The sequence below is a fragment of the Rhinopithecus bieti genome, unplaced genomic scaffold, assembly GCF_001698545.2.
Source record: "Rhinopithecus bieti isolate Rb0 unplaced genomic scaffold, ASM169854v2 scaffold_17861, whole genome shotgun sequence".
Lineage (NCBI taxonomy): Eukaryota > Metazoa > Chordata > Mammalia > Primates > Cercopithecidae > Rhinopithecus > Rhinopithecus bieti.
In genome coordinates this window covers 5,191,022-5,207,314 of record NW_016809830.1, presented here as the reverse complement: position 1 = coordinate 5,207,314, position 16,293 = coordinate 5,191,022, and the positions used below count along the sequence as shown (strand labels likewise).

Below are 16,293 nucleotides of genomic sequence, written 5' to 3'. Positions count from 1 at the left end.
GACTGCTGTGTTAGCAATGAGGGAGGCTCCGTGGGCATGGGACCCTCCCGGCCACGTGTGGGATATATTCTCCTGGTGTGCCAATTGGCTTAAAGCGCAGTATTGGGGTGGGAGTTACCCGATTTTCCAGGTGTTGTGTGTCTCAGTTCCCCTGGCTAGGAAAAGGGATTCCCTTCCCCCTTGCGCTTCCCAGGTGAGGCAATGCCTCGCCCTGCTTCAGCTCTCGCTGGTCAGGCTGCAGCAGCTGACCAGCACCGATTGTCCGGCACTCCCTGGTGAGATGACCCCAGTACCTCAGTTGATAATGCAGAAATCACCGGTCTTCTGTGTCGCTCGCGCTGGGAGTTGGAGACTGGAGCTGTTCCTATTCGGCCATCTTGCTCTGCCCCGACAGCAATTTCTTTGACTGAAAATATAGCAAGGCATGATACTCATTCGCATATAAAAAGTCTACCAAACCTCTTTTTATGTTGAAACTTGTTGTTTTTTGGAAAATGTTCTTCAAGGTCCAGCATTTGACACCCAAACCATCCAATCCGCTCCATCACAAAGCACTAACAAGTTCTCTGCAATCCTCACAGCTGCATCCCTAATGCCAGAGTAGCAGTTGAAGTCAATTCAGGTGGTGCCTGCACAGATCTTAGAAGTTCAGAGAGTCTGAACAAAAGACAATGGCAACATTTCCATTATAGTGAGGGCTGAAGCACCTCTCAGGCTGAGATTGTAATGAACTCACCAGATGTACCAAGCCATTTAAAACAGCGAACTTCCCTGCACTGCTTGAGCGGTACTTGCTCTTACGAGACAGTAGGTCTGTCTGTCAGCTGCAGTCAGCACTCTGTGGTTTTTCTTTAGGTTGCTTTAAAAAGCCAGCCCTATGGGGCACCTAGCAGCATCATGCTGTGTGTGCACGTGCGCGTGTGTGTGCGCGCGCGCGTGTGTGTGATGCATCATGCTGTGTGTGTGTGCATGTGTGTGTGAACTTCTGATCCAAGATGTAGTCCCCCTTTGTCCAAAGAAGACTTTAAAGAAAGTTAAACTCAGTATATGACAGGACTTCAACAAAAGTTAAAACGGAACAGTGATGAGTAAAATGAGTAGGAGGAAGTATTTATTACTCGATGTATAGGATGAGCATAAATTTAGTTCTGAGTTTCCTGGCAGTAAAGCAAACCAGTGTTAGGTTATGTAATTATTGTTACATGATAAAAGAAAGCAACAAATTTATCTGGAAAGACAAACATTTTCCCAGCAGAAAATTCCAGGCTGAACTTATTTCCCAAGATCTTCTATGAGAGCCACTTAAATAACTGCTCGGTGTCTTCAGCTGACATAGAAGTACTCTTCACATGGATGTTTTAAATACTCGCCAGAGGAAGACAAAAAATGGAATATTTAGAGAAGAATGTTCTGAAGGAGCAAATATGGTCCCAGTGAGTCTGTTTTACTACTTTTACAACAAGCCAACAGCTGGCCTCCAAGAAAGGGGTGTGAATGTGTCCATTGGGTTGTAACATCCTTTGGACCTGCTGGTTTATAGCCGGCTCGTTGTTGCGTTCTCTAACTTACTGAAGCAACCTTCTGGTTGCTGATTAAGGAAGGATGCTAATCTGGAGGAGGAAGGCTTGGCATTCTGTTTTGAAATTGAGGAGCCCAGTCTCCAGAAGGAGGTTCAATCCACCTCTACGCAGAGTCGGGCTTTGAGGGCTTTCAAGAAGGGCCAGTTTTTCTTAGAAAAGTCTACCCACAGTTTTAGATGGATATTGGGATCCCAGAGCATGGAAGAAACTTTGAATTTTGAATCAAATATTTGTAATAGAAAGTTTGCATTAAATGCCAGGAGGGACCAGGCAGGAAATAAGTGAGCTGGGCAGCCTGGAACACAGGTCTTCTTTTGTGTCAATGCTGGGCTGGTGAAGTGAAGAGCACGTGGTCAGGCTGAAGTGCTCACCACCACTCAGCCCTGGCTGATGCTGCCACATGTGAACAGAGGCCCAGTATTGCCCGATCCTCCAGTTTTTCAGGAGAGGCTGGAAATCTTGATTTTACGTAACATCTGATCAATTAGAAAGATAGGCTGAAAAAAATTCCATTTTTTGCACTTTTGCAGGCCAAACCAAACACATCTATTATCTAATTTCAGCTTAAGGGTTTTGAGTTTGCAGCCTCTAAGTCAAGGCCTTACTGTCCGACTGTCTTTACCATAAAGTGGCCTCAGATTGGCCCAATAGAATTTCAGGGTTTTAGCAGAACTGAATCTTGATTTTAAAAAACGGTTAAAAATGCTTTCCCAATGCGCTGATTAAACTGACCTAGTAAGTGGGAATGACCACTTTTTCTGATTTAATTGGTTAAAGACTTTTTTCCTGCTTAAGTGATTCTCATTCCAGAATAGTTGATGTTAAGCTGGTTTCTTGCAATAATTATTCAGCAAGTGCACTCCATTTCTTAAATTAGTACATTTATGGGCCAGCATCATGAGTAATCACATCTATTTAATCAAATGCCACAGTCTGAAGTCTGTGTTTATAGGCAACCTGGTATGCTACATAATGCTGATTCTGAAATGTGTGATTAAGGCATAGTTTTGGAGAAGTGTTCATTTAATGGTGTACTCAAGTGATTGAGTTATATGACTGGTTATATGTGTCTGGTCATCTGTAAGCAAGCAGGAGTAACAAAAATATTAAAAGTATTGAATTGTTATATGCCATGCATTGTGCAGAACACTATGTATTACCTCATTTAACCTTTACAAAGCTCTTTACAAAGCTCTCAATATTATCATTATCATCATCATCGTTCCTACTTTACAAACATGGGTACTCTGAGATGTTAAGTGCCTTCAATAACAGGCCTTAGGTTCCACAGTTAGTACGTAGTGGAGCTCATATGCACACCCAGGAAGTCTGGCTCACATCGGTGCTCTCTCCCTACCCAGAGCCCAGTTCTGTACCAACATAACTTTTTTTTTGAGTGTTAGAAAACAAGTGTTATTTGGGGACACCACAGTCCCTTGAAAGTCTAATGACAAAAAAGGACAGAATGCAAAGGCAGCAAGGAATGTGCTTGTGTCTCTACCCCTGTTTTCCCTCTTCTTCCTCATCTTAGGCATTCAGATATATAGTATGAAAAAATCTTCTGAAATGTACAGTACCTATCGGCCGAATCACATAACAAGCCTGATGCTCCCACTGAGACTCAGGGCTCACAATTCTTTATCAAAAATGACAACTGGAAGCAAACCCGTCCTGAATTTTCTTAGTTTAGGGGCACATATTTCCTATTCCTTTCTAGACAAAGGGAGGAGACCAACCTGCAGCTTGTAAGCCGGACTGAATATTGGTTAATGTAGCAGAGGTATGGTTTTTAATAGTTGAGTGCAGGGAGATTAATACAGTATTATGCTAATTTGCTTAGTATCCAGTGTCTTCTGTAATTATTAATATCATCAGACTTGAGTACTGTTTTTATTAAGAGGGACCTTCTATCAAAGACCTAGTCTAAAATACAACTTCCTTTTTATTATTCATGGTTAAATCAATGATCGCTATTTGGCAGAGGTTCAAAACTATCCCTGTTAACTTGTTTTTAATGGTATTTGATTTATGTGTGTGCCCAAACCTCCCACATGTGTGTGGATGTATATTTACTAATTGCAGCTATATGCATTTAAATACAGTGTTATTGGTAGAAAATGAAGCATAAAGCATGAGCAGTGTATAATTATTAAGGAGATGAAATTATAGCCTTTAACTCCTTCCAGAACAGAGATTTTTATAACACAGCTTTGACTGTTTTATTTCAGATGAGCAAAGTTCCTGGATACTTTTGGTGATCAGTTTCTTACCTTTCTAATTAATTGTAAAATTCTTCCCTGTAGTGAACATAAATGAATTAGCACATTGGTTTGCCTATTAACATATGATTTTTCTTTGGGCTCATGCTGCCCTCCCAAATAGGAGGCAGGTGGACACCTCAGAACAAGACTGAAGCCCTTGGAGAGTTCCCTCAATGAGAGAATGTCGGTTGCTTGGCTTACTTTTCTAAGCTGACTTAATAAACAAAGAAGACAACAGCATCTAATACCCGTGACGTAACTTATTCAACATTGAATGCATTTGTGTGTATACTTGTAATTGTCCTGTGGAATGCTTACCATTCATGATATCTGAATTTTATTTTAGACAATCCATGGACACAAGGGACCAATCACTGCAGTGGCTTTTGCTCCTGATGGAAGATACCTTGCCACCTACTCAAACACTGACAGCCACATTTCTTTTTGGCAGGTAAGGGTAGATGTTCCAGGGTCTTAAAGCGTATACTGCGTGATATGGCTTTGGTAGTAAGCCTTCCTGTTGAGCCTACCTGCCAGCCCTCCTTCCTGTCCTCCCTCCCTCCTTGCAGCAAACATCCAGTCTGTATTGATTGCTGATGATGTGCCAGGCACTAGCATGCAGGGTGCTGAGAATACAATTAGCCATCTGGAGAGAGGGGCATCTGCTCTCACGGAGCTTGCAGTCTGAAGTAGACATACATAAATAAGCAAGCAGTTATGGTCCCAGGGGAGCCTGAGAATAAGGTTGTGGGAAGGCTTTTCAGAGGAAGTGACACCTAAGCTGAGGCTTGAGTGATGTGGAAGAAGGGCTGGGTGTTCAGGGTTGGTCAGGAAGTGTGAGTGGTTAAGAAGGGGACACAGGTGCATGAGTTGCCGTGAGCAAGGGCTGGCATGTTTGAGGGCCTGGCCCGAGAGGAATCAGGCAGGAGAAGCCTCACTGGCTGCACCTATTCATTTACACAAGGTCCCTGGGTCTGTGACTCTATCTAACAGGGCGTAGGGCAGAGGATAATAAGGTGTTTTCCTAGTGTTCACCTCATGTCCCTTTTATACTTATCTCATTTTTCTTTGCATTCTGAACTTCCCACATAATACTCATAATTCTCAAACTGTTCAAAACATTTCTTAAGATCTCAAATAGTCTTTGGTAAGCAGTTCATGAGAATGCCCATGTTTAATTCTGAATAAAATGAACACTAATTTTGAGAAACTAATTTTGGCAATAGAATGTGTTTTCTCCTCACTGCTTAATTACTATCCCATCTTATTTTTAATTGCCTTACTCTTTTAGTCCCGAAAATTACCAAGAAATTAAACATTACCTAAACACCCCCAACAAAGTTAATTTAAAATTTTGTTGTTTTCTTTATTTTCTTAGGATGCCAGTATGTTTTATGAGATTCAATTTATTGCTTTGAAAACTAAAACAAAACAAAATAAAAGTTTAAACAAGGCTTCAGCATAAAATCAATAGGTAATAAAATGTAAAATGGATACAATAAATTACTTAATTAACAACATGCTATTAAAGCATGACAACTTCAAAATCCGTCACAGACTTCTTCTACTTTTATCTAATTTAGTTTTCCAGTTTATTTTCTCATTAGCCTTTCTTCCAAAATATGTCTCCAACATCTTAATTCGCTCATATTAAACTCTCTTTATCAGAGATCTCACCCAGCCCTCATTTCCCAGTGAATAACCACAGCACTGGTGTTTTCCTCTCCTGAAATTCCACAGTGATTCCGTTAGGTGTCCAGAAACTGGGCTTTTGCAGCAGTGCTTCTTTAAGGAGTTTACCTACTGATTTTTTTTCCCCTCCCTACTGATGTCTAACTCAGTGGCCTCTATTACGTCAGCTGTACCTTGATACAAATTTTCTTTCATTTCCTGTTCTCTTGGGATCTTGGAGGAATATTTATATAAAGCTCCACTTATTCCACATTTACTGGGTGTCTGAGAGATAGGTACTGGCATGTGCATTAGAGACACAGAGATCAGTAAGTCATGGGTCCATGCTTGCCAGAAACCTGTGTTCTGTCCAGGGTTTCTTCTTTGGAATAAACAAACAAAACACCTCTTTTTTCCAACTTTCTTTCTGCTAAGAAAACATAATTTGTTATATAAGAAATACCTCACATATTAGCCAGATTTGAAACTTTTCCAGTATTTTAAATACTTTTCCAGGAGTATTTTAAATGGAATTTTCTAAATGGTAAATTATCTTTTTCCCCTTCGATCTTCAAGGTTTTATTTGGATATGTTCATCCCTTCATTGAATATTTTTCTATTTATATCAAAATTACTGCCCAGGTCACTGATGGGATTATGGGAAACATCCTTTTCACTTAGAGATCAAGCTCGTGTATTGGATGGCATCCTTTTCCGTTTCACTTACAGATCAAGCTCATTTATTAGATGGCTTCCTTTTCAGATAACATCTTTTCGTCTTCCAGTTCCTCTCTGAAGCCTCCTGCTGTTGACTCTGGGCTTTGCCAAGCACACTCACATCTGTGTGCCTGGACACGTGGCTTTGCACACAGTGGGGCTGCAGCACATGTCCTTAGTCCAGAAGCTCACCTACTACTCCAAGGGCTGCTTCCTGTTAAACTCTGCACATGCCAGAGCCGAAGCAGCCCAGGCAACACCCAGGTCATTCTTGCCTCTAAAACCAGTGTCAGAATTTAAAATACAGCCCATTTCTTGATGTTTATGTTATACCAAACTCAGACATGAAATTTTAATGGAAAACACAAAAGCAAGTCCTTTCAGCTTCTCGGGAAAATGCAGTGAAATCTCTTCCAGAAGTAGACGTGTAGTTGTCTTATTTGAATTAAAAAGAGTTCAAAAAACAGTATTAGATCTACTGCTGCTCTCCCCAAATGGACTTTGCTGATTTATTTAGATGCATGTTTCGTTGTAATGATGTAGGAGAATACTTTTATATTATTCCAGTAAGTGTACTGTAATATATTTTGAAAACTTAATGAAGTCTTATTAATACAGAACCTTACTAAAGCTATCAGCTATTAAAATCTTTGCTGAGAAATGAGTGTTAATGAGAAATATTGGTTGGATAATTACTCAAGTGAGACTTAGTAAGGTCTGTGTCGTGCATTACTTACATTGGGAATAGCATTAAAACATTTCGTGTTGTGATGAATTATATCTGTGTTTCTGTGTGTTGAGAAAATAATCTTCACAGAACCAGTTTTGTGAAGCATTTATTTTTGACGGGAATAAAAAAGCCAAAGTTACATTTGAGTGAATTTACATTCTCATCTGTCAAATGATGTAATTTGGCAGTCATTCAAGCCCTTTGATTTTCTAACCCCACCTGATTTGAATATTTCACTTCTCTGTATCCATTGGTATTTGAGCAAGAGGAGGAGTTTGGTAATGAAATACAGTCACAATTCTCTCACCCAAATCTTACCACCACTGCCCAGCAAATATCCTGTTTCAGAAATGCTGATAATAAGTTAGGTAGATACTAGTTTCATTTATTTTAATTTACTCCATTGTATAGTAGAATACTGTTCAGCCATTGAAAAGGAATAATGTAAATCTGTAGTCATTAACAAGAGAAGATTGCCATCAACATTTTGTTGAACAGAAAAGCAAATTCTGAAACTACATGTTGATATAAGCTTGTTCATATAAAATTTATTAAATCTGCTTATCTTCATCTTTATGTACCTGTGGAGGTCTGGAAGGTTGTTTACCAACATTTTAACAGGGACTGTCTTTGGGAAAAGATATTTCAGGAGTTTTTTGCTTTCCTTTTTGTACTTTTCTTTATTATTTGAATTTTCCATAATGAGTATTTACTATCTTTGCAATCAGGAAAAAGTGAATGTTACCAAATCTCATAATTCCACATAGTTTGCATTCATTCAAGGCTCAAGATGTCCTTACCTGAGCATCATTTGTCGCTGTCGCTGGTCAAGAAAACATTAATATTGAATAACAAAATTGTTAGTTGTTTCAGAGAGAGTCATTTGCCTGAGTTTATTGGAAAAACTAATACCCTTCCTATAATACTTCAGATTCATGCCAAATTTGAAGAGGTCATAGGAAAAGGATGATCTTGAGCAATCAATTTTAGTGAACATGGGGGTCTTTACTGTTCCACATGTATGCAACTATAACAGTTATGTTCCGTATAGAATTTCACGTATCCCTATTCTCAGGCAGGAAGGCTATTTGATCCGACCAAAGGCATTTATCAAAGTAGGGATGGCTCAGGTTATAAGAGGAACCCAGTTGTAATGGCCTTTTCTAAAATCTTTACATCTAGAGTATTCCCATGAGATATTCTCTCCCTTTTCATGTTTAGCTCTCAACCCATTTTTTGTTCATGGCTAAATTTGAAGAGAGGAATTAAAAATAAGGAAGTGTCTGAGCATTATATGCCCCTTGCCTTTTGAGTTACCAGCAGAAGTCAAGCTTCGTACATATATTCATAGAAAATCCATAAAGAATGAAAAATACCTTGTAGTTATTTATCAACTGAGAAATTAGATTTTTTTCTAAAACGCACTATGCCTGTTGAGGCCAGTTAATGTTAACCAGCAATCTTCTGGGTCATTTGGATCTATCAAGTCAAGCTCACCATCATTATTTATATTTTAACTATTTGGGAACATCCAAGAAAGCAATAAGGCATTGATTTTTATCTTTTGTGAAGTTTTTGGGAAAAGGAGAGAAGGAAGCAAAGAAACAGGCTTCTGAAAGGGTGACAGTAAGGAACTGCCTGGCTGGAAACAGGAACCAAACTTTAACAGAAAGAGTTAACAATAACCATACATTTGGTTTTAAAATGTGACCTCGTACACTAGTGATTTTTTTTCACCTCTGTGTTGTGTTTGGCACTATTATTAATGCAGGAAAATCAGTAACATTAGTCATCTTAAAAGGGTTATTACTCAAGATGATTTAAATTGTGAAAATGTCAGTGGAGCCTGCACACACTCTGCTAGAGATGCCATGATTTACGCCCTCTGACACCATCCTGCTGCTGAGAAGGGCTAGAAAAAGGAATGGCTTGTGTTTTGCAGTGATCCACATGCAGGGGATGATGTCAGTGATAACACATCTTAAATGTCCTAGGATTTGCCAGAGTTTCATGGATCCACCATTGGTAGATGTTGGATCATAATCTGCATGCTTCATGCAAATTTCTAGAAATCTTACACATTGAGATGGAGGTTATACTGGAGAGAAGCATTGGAAATGAAAATTAGTACAAAGAAAAAGTATTATTTCTGAGACTTCTTTCCAGATTTTCAGTATTCTTTCCATGTGATATTATAATAGCACACATGCTGTGAATATATTTTAAGTAATACTTAGAATCCAAAGAAATCTTCAGACTCAGTTGCTTAGGAAACAGTTCACGTAGACAACTACCATCAATATTTAGTACTTCAACCTGAATGCATAGTTGTTCATGATTCATAATTTCCATGTTATTTTTCATTTATGTGAATGAATTAAGAAAAGCTAAAATTTAAATCCTGAAAACTGCCAAAAGCAGAAATCATCAATTGATAAAAAGGTATTGTCAATAAAATATTAAGAGCGGACTCTCCTTAGTATAATAGCAAAACAGTAAAGCACAGACATAGTGTTGAGATGAAATTGATTCTGGTTCTGCACTTTATAATAAGCAAGAGCTTCCCAGAAAGCGAATTTTTAAAAAGCAAGTAAGGAGTGAAGGTATTAGTAGGTGGGAAATGGGGGTGGAAGGGAATCTTGAGCTTTATTTGATCCAGTAAACTGTCACTCTGTCTACTGCTTAACCTTGCTTCCTTTTCTTGAACTAATTACAAATCCCAAAACTTGTCTTCGCTGACTCATCCATCAGGGAATGCAGTTAGCATTGTGGTAAAGAACATGAAAGTCTTCAGTTTTAAATATCCACAATGTCCAAACGCCTGTGTTGTTTAAATGAACCATTTTATTAAGAGTTATAATTTAGCTCTCTTCCTAAAGATCCATGGACTCTCCTGTTGTCAGGTTCTACCCCCATGAAATTCCTCTAGAGTTCTGCATTTACTGTAGCAGCATCAGAACAGTTCCAAGCACACCGAAAGGAACTTTTGAGAGGTTAAGAACAAGCTCAGGTGAAGGAGAATAACCATGATGGAGGAGAAAGTGGCCAGAAGAGATCGACCCAATCTCTGTGATAGGGAAAGGGAGAGGGCTGTTCAGGTGACACATGTGCTCTCCTGTCCCTCCAGATGAACACGTCACTGCTGGGAAGCATCGGCATGCTGAACTCGGCACCTCAGCTGCGCTGCATTAAAACCTACCAGGTGCCGCCTGTGCAGCCCGCGTCCCCCGGCTCCCACAACTCCCTCAAGCTGGCCCGGCTCATCTGGACTTCCAACCGCAACGTCATCCTCATGGCCCATGATGGGAAGGAGCACCGCTTCATGGTCTAATGCTACTGCCTGCCGCCGTGACTGCGTTTTTGTTCTCTAAATTCTCCAAGCCGATGTTGCTCTGTCCTTCCTCCCACCAGATTGTTCCCAGGGGCCTGCCCACCCCAGTGCCGTCCAGGGGTGCGGCCAGGTCTTGTCACTTGTGCATGCTTCTCAGGGGCAGACCCCGCTAGTGCCATCTGTCGATTCAGAGGCACGCACATACGCTCCGCAGGATGTGGCCATCCTGTCACCAGGTAGTTTTTCCCTGCCAGAGATGGGAGCCGAAAGCCAGCGGTTCTTGGGAACGCTCTTGTTGCTTGGTGCACCAGAAGCACAAAAATCAATAAACACTGTGATTGCACTCCCAGCCCAGATCAGCATTTTAGTCATCTCAACCCCACCTCTGAAGTGCTGCTTGAATCTGGCCGTTCTGACCCTGGGTGTTGAGGTCATGTGGTGTAGTCCTCATGATTGAAATGATTGCCCTTTGAATTTCCTAAAATATTGTTTACCAAAAAGGTTCTGTGTTTACATGTTCTTTTCTTCTGGTGAGTGCTAGGAAATTACTCAATCCAATTTCCTAGGGTTTAGCTACCACCTTCTTTATCAACAGCTAACCAGTTTGAGATTCATGAGAAATTATATACACACACAAAAATATTTTTCTTGTAGAAAATAGTTTTCCAGACACTTAGCCTTCCGAAGTGCTCATCTCTTGCTTAAATGATAGTGTATTTAGTAGTTTAAAATAAAAATAATCACTCCTTATGATCTAGTTAAAGTAATTATCCAGTCACTGTAACTAATCTCTTGAAGGGACTTTTGTGATAAAGAGCCAAGTTCGGAAGCATAGCGTGTACCGGAAATGAAGACTCCCCTACCCACTGCTACAGATCCTGTTGAAGAAAGAGCTTACCCCTTTCCCCCGGAAACCTCACAATCCTGTAGTTCCCATATGTGTGGCAAATGTCAGTTATGAAATTATTATAATTCAGCCTTCAAACTACTACTGATCAACTAAAGGAAAGCTAATAAGGTATTTCTTTTAAACAAGTATTCTGGAAAAGTAATAACTATGGCACAAATGTTCAGGAGTGTATATAACAATGTGTGGGCTCTCAGTTAATTTATTTGAGCAGACATTGCAATGAGGGTATTCATTATGCTTCTAAGTAAGCTTTAACTATATCACTTCTTACATCAGATTGTCTGGTTCTAGCTCATAATAATGAAATAATAGAATAATATTTTGTATGAACTGTTTCTAACAAACCTTGATCTGTATATATTTGTGGGGGGTTGTTTGGTTGCCTAATTGTTGATTGGTCGGTTCGTTGGGCAAAATCATTTATTAAATGCAAAAATAGAAAATTACTTGTTAAATTCAGAGAAAATATGTGAAGTTTACAAAGGAACCAAAATGATAATGAAAGAATTTAGTCTTAAAAGTTTAGGTTGTAAGAGTTTATCTAATATACAAAAATGTAGGATCAAGGTCTAGGAACAAACATAGGTTATTTCACTGAAACAGATTTTTAAAGAACATATTAAGAAATTAAGACCACTAGAACATCTCTTTCATATTGATATGATGTTATTCCCATTGATGGCAAATCTATACTGTTCCTTGGTTTTAGAGTTGGGTATTCTTTCAAAAGTGAATTTAGGCACATGCATGTACATTGTATTTATAAAGATTATATATGTAGTTTCCAAGGAAGAAACAAAGACCTATACAGTGTAGACTTTATTTGTTTGGTGAACGTGCTGTTGTGTTTGGTATAGCTAGAGAAATGTAAGGTAAACTAAAAGGCTCACTTTGTTTTCCAGTGGGCCCACAGTCTTCTCTATACCCAACATATGTTTACTTTATGAACTTAAATGGAAATTAATTTATTGTAGACTGCATCTCTATTTGGAATGATGAGGTAAATGTATACCTTAGCATTTTGTTTAACAAAAATGTTCTGTGTATCAAGAAAGAGGTGTGGGAGCGGTAGGCAGCCTGCCGCCAACACACAGATGGCTCCCACCACTACGAAGGTTGAGAGCAAAGCCAGGAGGCCCAGAGGAGCAATAGCCCTGGGCCACGAGTGTGGGTCGGCCTTTCAAGTGTTCTGTATGCACAGACAACCAAGGCCAGTAGAAAGCTATGGCTGCAAAACCCTGGGGTGGATGATGTTTGATGATTAGATGGTCATCTCTAACTACTAAATATCTGCATTCTTGTTAACATAAATCTCTCCTTGGCTATTTTAATAGCCACAGTCCCAAACTTCATCCCAGCTTAGATTTCTCAGCACTGAGGTCAACTCTGCAGTTTCATCCCAGCGTACACCTTTAATGTTTTATTGATTTCATTGGCACTGTATTTGGACCTGTCCTTGTATATGTAGAGACATATGTGGCTTCATTGGTAATTTACAAGCAAAAGATGACATGACGTGACACCTGTATGAAAATGTGATGATTGAACTCCCTGTGTATAGTGAGTGAATTAAAATGTCTGCCTCTCCAGACATTTCTTAATGATTCCACTTAATAGATTCTATGTATGCTGAATGTTCCTGTGTACATATGTGTGTTAAATAAAACAATTGTATTGAAAACTGTTTTTCTCACATTATTACCTTTTCCAGTGTTCACTCATCTTAAATACCCTCAGTGGAAATCCGTATGCTCCCCTCGCCCTGCTGCCTCTAATCATTCATTTCCCTGGAGAGCTGGCTTGGGAAAGGCAACTTATTCCCAGAGGACAGTAGAGCAGAAGTACAGAGAGAAACTCTCCCTCCAGAAACTCAATGGCACCCTCTGTGGTTTGGGCAAGGGAGTTGCATGCCTGTTGCTTTATCTCCACCCTACACGCTCCCAAATGACTGTTAATGGCACCAAATCGTATCTTGTCAGATTGGATGGCATGGGTTGGCTGCCTCTTGGGAGCTAAGCTGAGATCATTAAGTTCACTGCATTTCATACTCAGTTTGGAGTTGAATGTGAATCCCTGAGGTAAAGGGTATAATTGGTTTTCAGAAAAATCAAGAATAATAAAGTAGGTCCTTATTGCTCATAGAGGGCTATGTGTAAGTAGTGAATGTACTTCTTTTCTCTTAATTATTTCAGATAAGAACACAAAAGCTTGAATTGAGTCAATCATCATGTAACAGTATAATTTTCTATAAGAATTTGATGAACATTTCAGGACTGGTCTGAGGCATCTTTGGCCCTATCAAATGCCCACTATGGGCCCCAGGAAATGTTTTAACATCTCAGGACTTAAATGCATTCTTATAGGGAAAATAGGGGCAGTAACAGTTCTGTATGATCAGTGATCACATAAACTGATCAAATGTGGAAAGGGCGTGACATTAATAGGAAGGTAAAGCCAAGCAGTGCTGGGTGAACTTTCACCTTTCACCCCTTCGGCTGACTGACAGAGCTGAGTGTTGAAGAAAATCAATACTTTGGAGCCAGGAGGGAAATATTTCCACCCTCTAACTAGAGAATGTATTTTGACAAGGCCAAGATAATCCAAGCTGCACAGGAGAAAGAGAAAAGAAGACTCATTTTTAAAGCCTGACACTTCAAGGTGTTTTGTGCAATGGTTTAGAGATCGTCAATACATACAAATACCAAAGGTCAAAAGAAAAGCCAGAAGAATTTCAAAATTAGATGTTCAGTTCTTTTGCTGTTTACACACACAAAAAAAAAAGGACTACAGAGAGTTTTGTGCTTGTAATTGTCCTTTTAATGAACCAGGTTCACAATTGTGTGAGCATTGAGGTGATCATCCCTCTTTAGTCAAAACTAACATTTTGTAGCAGCAGAACTATGAATATTGAATGCTCAAAAAGCATTCAGACTTCCTGCTTCTGTACACCTTTAGGCTACAAATTGTTTTGTTTTGTTTTGAGTGGTTACATTGTTTTGTGCTAACATCTCAGAATCTGGTTTTGCAATTCTTGTTGATTCTACCATAATGGTATTGTAAATCCTGGATCCTTCTTCACATTCGGTTCAATCCTTTGCATGAGAAAAGAGTTCTTCTACCTAGAACTTAATGTTTTTCTAGTTTCCCAAGTCCCTTTAAGCAAATTACTTATGAAGATATTCTAATTAATGCCTCTCTGAAGGAGAGGTTTATGCACCTCTAGGAAGATGGTAAACAGTTCATTCTTACCAGCAAGATTAGAGCCATTCATTCTGTAGACAAATACCTCCATCAAGTGGATATAGATTCTTTGCTTTCCTACTGATACGAAAACTAAGAAGCCAGTGGTGTCTATACCTTCCAGACAAGCTCAGAAGGACAAAGGAATCTTAAGTATCTAAAATATACCATCAGGCCTGCCGTAAACATGTGCTAATTAAACAGTATTAAAAATACAGTGAAAATATAGCTTCTATTTATATACCTTCTTACTCATTAATAAATCCCATACTATTCTGAGGTGACAGATCAGGCTGGAAATTTTATTTTGTTTTGTTTCAAAAGAGAATGCAGCCAGCCAAACCTCCTCAATATTCTGAGATTTCCCAGAGAAGGCCAGGAGCCTAGCACTGCTTGAATTGTAGGGGTATGAAGTAAATATGTGCTGCATTTGTGAAATCCATTGTATTGCACCTGTCAAATGCTTAGAAGAGTGGCACATAGGAAGCACTCAATAGATGTAAGCTAATATTTTTAGGAGACAGGAGTCCTTATTGAGCATGGATAAACAAGATGACCTGTGTTCTTTGGAAAACTGTTGGATTTTTGTTGTATATTTTCATCTCTATGTGGACTCCACAAGTAGATCCGGACATCCTATCCAAAGGAGGGCTCCTGTGGTTCTGTTTGTATTCCCCACCTGCTTTGCCATATTGCTACATGTTACCACCCCGCTTCTCACCAAAATTCGTAGACATGAAGAAATGCCAAAATATATGCCAGCAGAGGAAACTGGTTGGTTGTGGCTGAAGTTATCACCAGAACAAGCATTCTAACAGCTGTGTGCTGAGTCCTTCCTTAAAGATTAATTCCCAGCCAAAGAGAACTGTCTCACCCTAGGTCATGCTTCCTTTCCTGGGGGGCAAACACATCCCATGATGGGTCAGGAAAGAGGTTTAAAGACCCAGCCCCGGCCCGGGTGTGGTGACTCACACCTGTAATCCCAGCACTTTGGGAGGCCGAGGCTGGGAGGATCACTTGAGGTCAGGAGTTCAAGACCAGTCTTGAACTGGTTTCACCATGGTGAAATCCCATCTGTACTAAAAATACAAACATTAGCTGGGCGGGGTGGTGGGCACCTGTAATCGCAGCTACTCAGAAGGCTGAGGCAGGAGAATCACTTGAACCCAGGAGATGGAGGTTGCAGCAAGCTGAGATCGTGCCACTGCACTCTAGCCTGGGTGACAGAGTGAGACTCAGCAAGTCGTAAGGAAGGTGAGTCTCCGCCTCAAAAATAAATAAATAAATAAATAAATAAATAAATAAATAAATAGACCCAGGCCCGAGCTCCATTTCAAAACCACTTAGAAAGGCCATCCCAGCTCCAGAACTCCCTTGAACACTGACTGAAGGCATCACTGAACTGCATCCCAGCTCAACCTCTTTCTCTGCCCAGACCTGGGCATTTCCCTACTGATGCTATCCCAAGAACACTGCTCCATAAACTTCCTATGTGCAGACCTCTCTCACACACAGTCTGCATCCCAGAGAACCCACCAGGAGTGGCCCAAGGAAACAGATTCTAAAACGGAGTTTGGGAGCTGAGCCACCCATTGAACCATGGCAAGAAGGACCCATCACTGGGGGTGGGCCCTCATGGACAGCCTCTGGCACCTTGGCTGCACAATTGTTAAAACTTTCCTTGGTGATGCTTCTATGGCATGCTGTTGGAGGGCGATGTGCTGGAGGGTACCGCATGGCAGGAGTTGAAAAATAAGGGAAAGGAACAATTATAAAGACAATGGACTTGGATGACTGTTGTGGAGTGCTCTGGAAAAAGACAATGAAAAGCTGAAGGGTGATTAATCACCCAC

At 40.0% G+C, this 16,293-nt stretch overlaps 1 protein-coding gene across 1 annotated transcript in view; it reads left to right on the top strand.

Annotated features, from left to right (window-relative positions):
• Positions 1-12,881, top strand: part of WDR7 (WD repeat domain 7) — a 407,408-nt gene extending 394,527 nt beyond the window's left edge. The window contains exons 27-28 of the mRNA XM_017890454.1: positions 4,188-4,292; positions 10,087-12,881. Of these exons, the coding sequence (XP_017745943.1) occupies positions 4,188-4,292; positions 10,087-10,290 (309 nt within the window). The 3' untranslated portion in view covers positions 10,291-12,881. The remainder of the gene's footprint in view (positions 1-4,187; positions 4,293-10,086) is intronic.
• Positions 12,882-16,293: the final 3,412 nt, after the last annotated feature.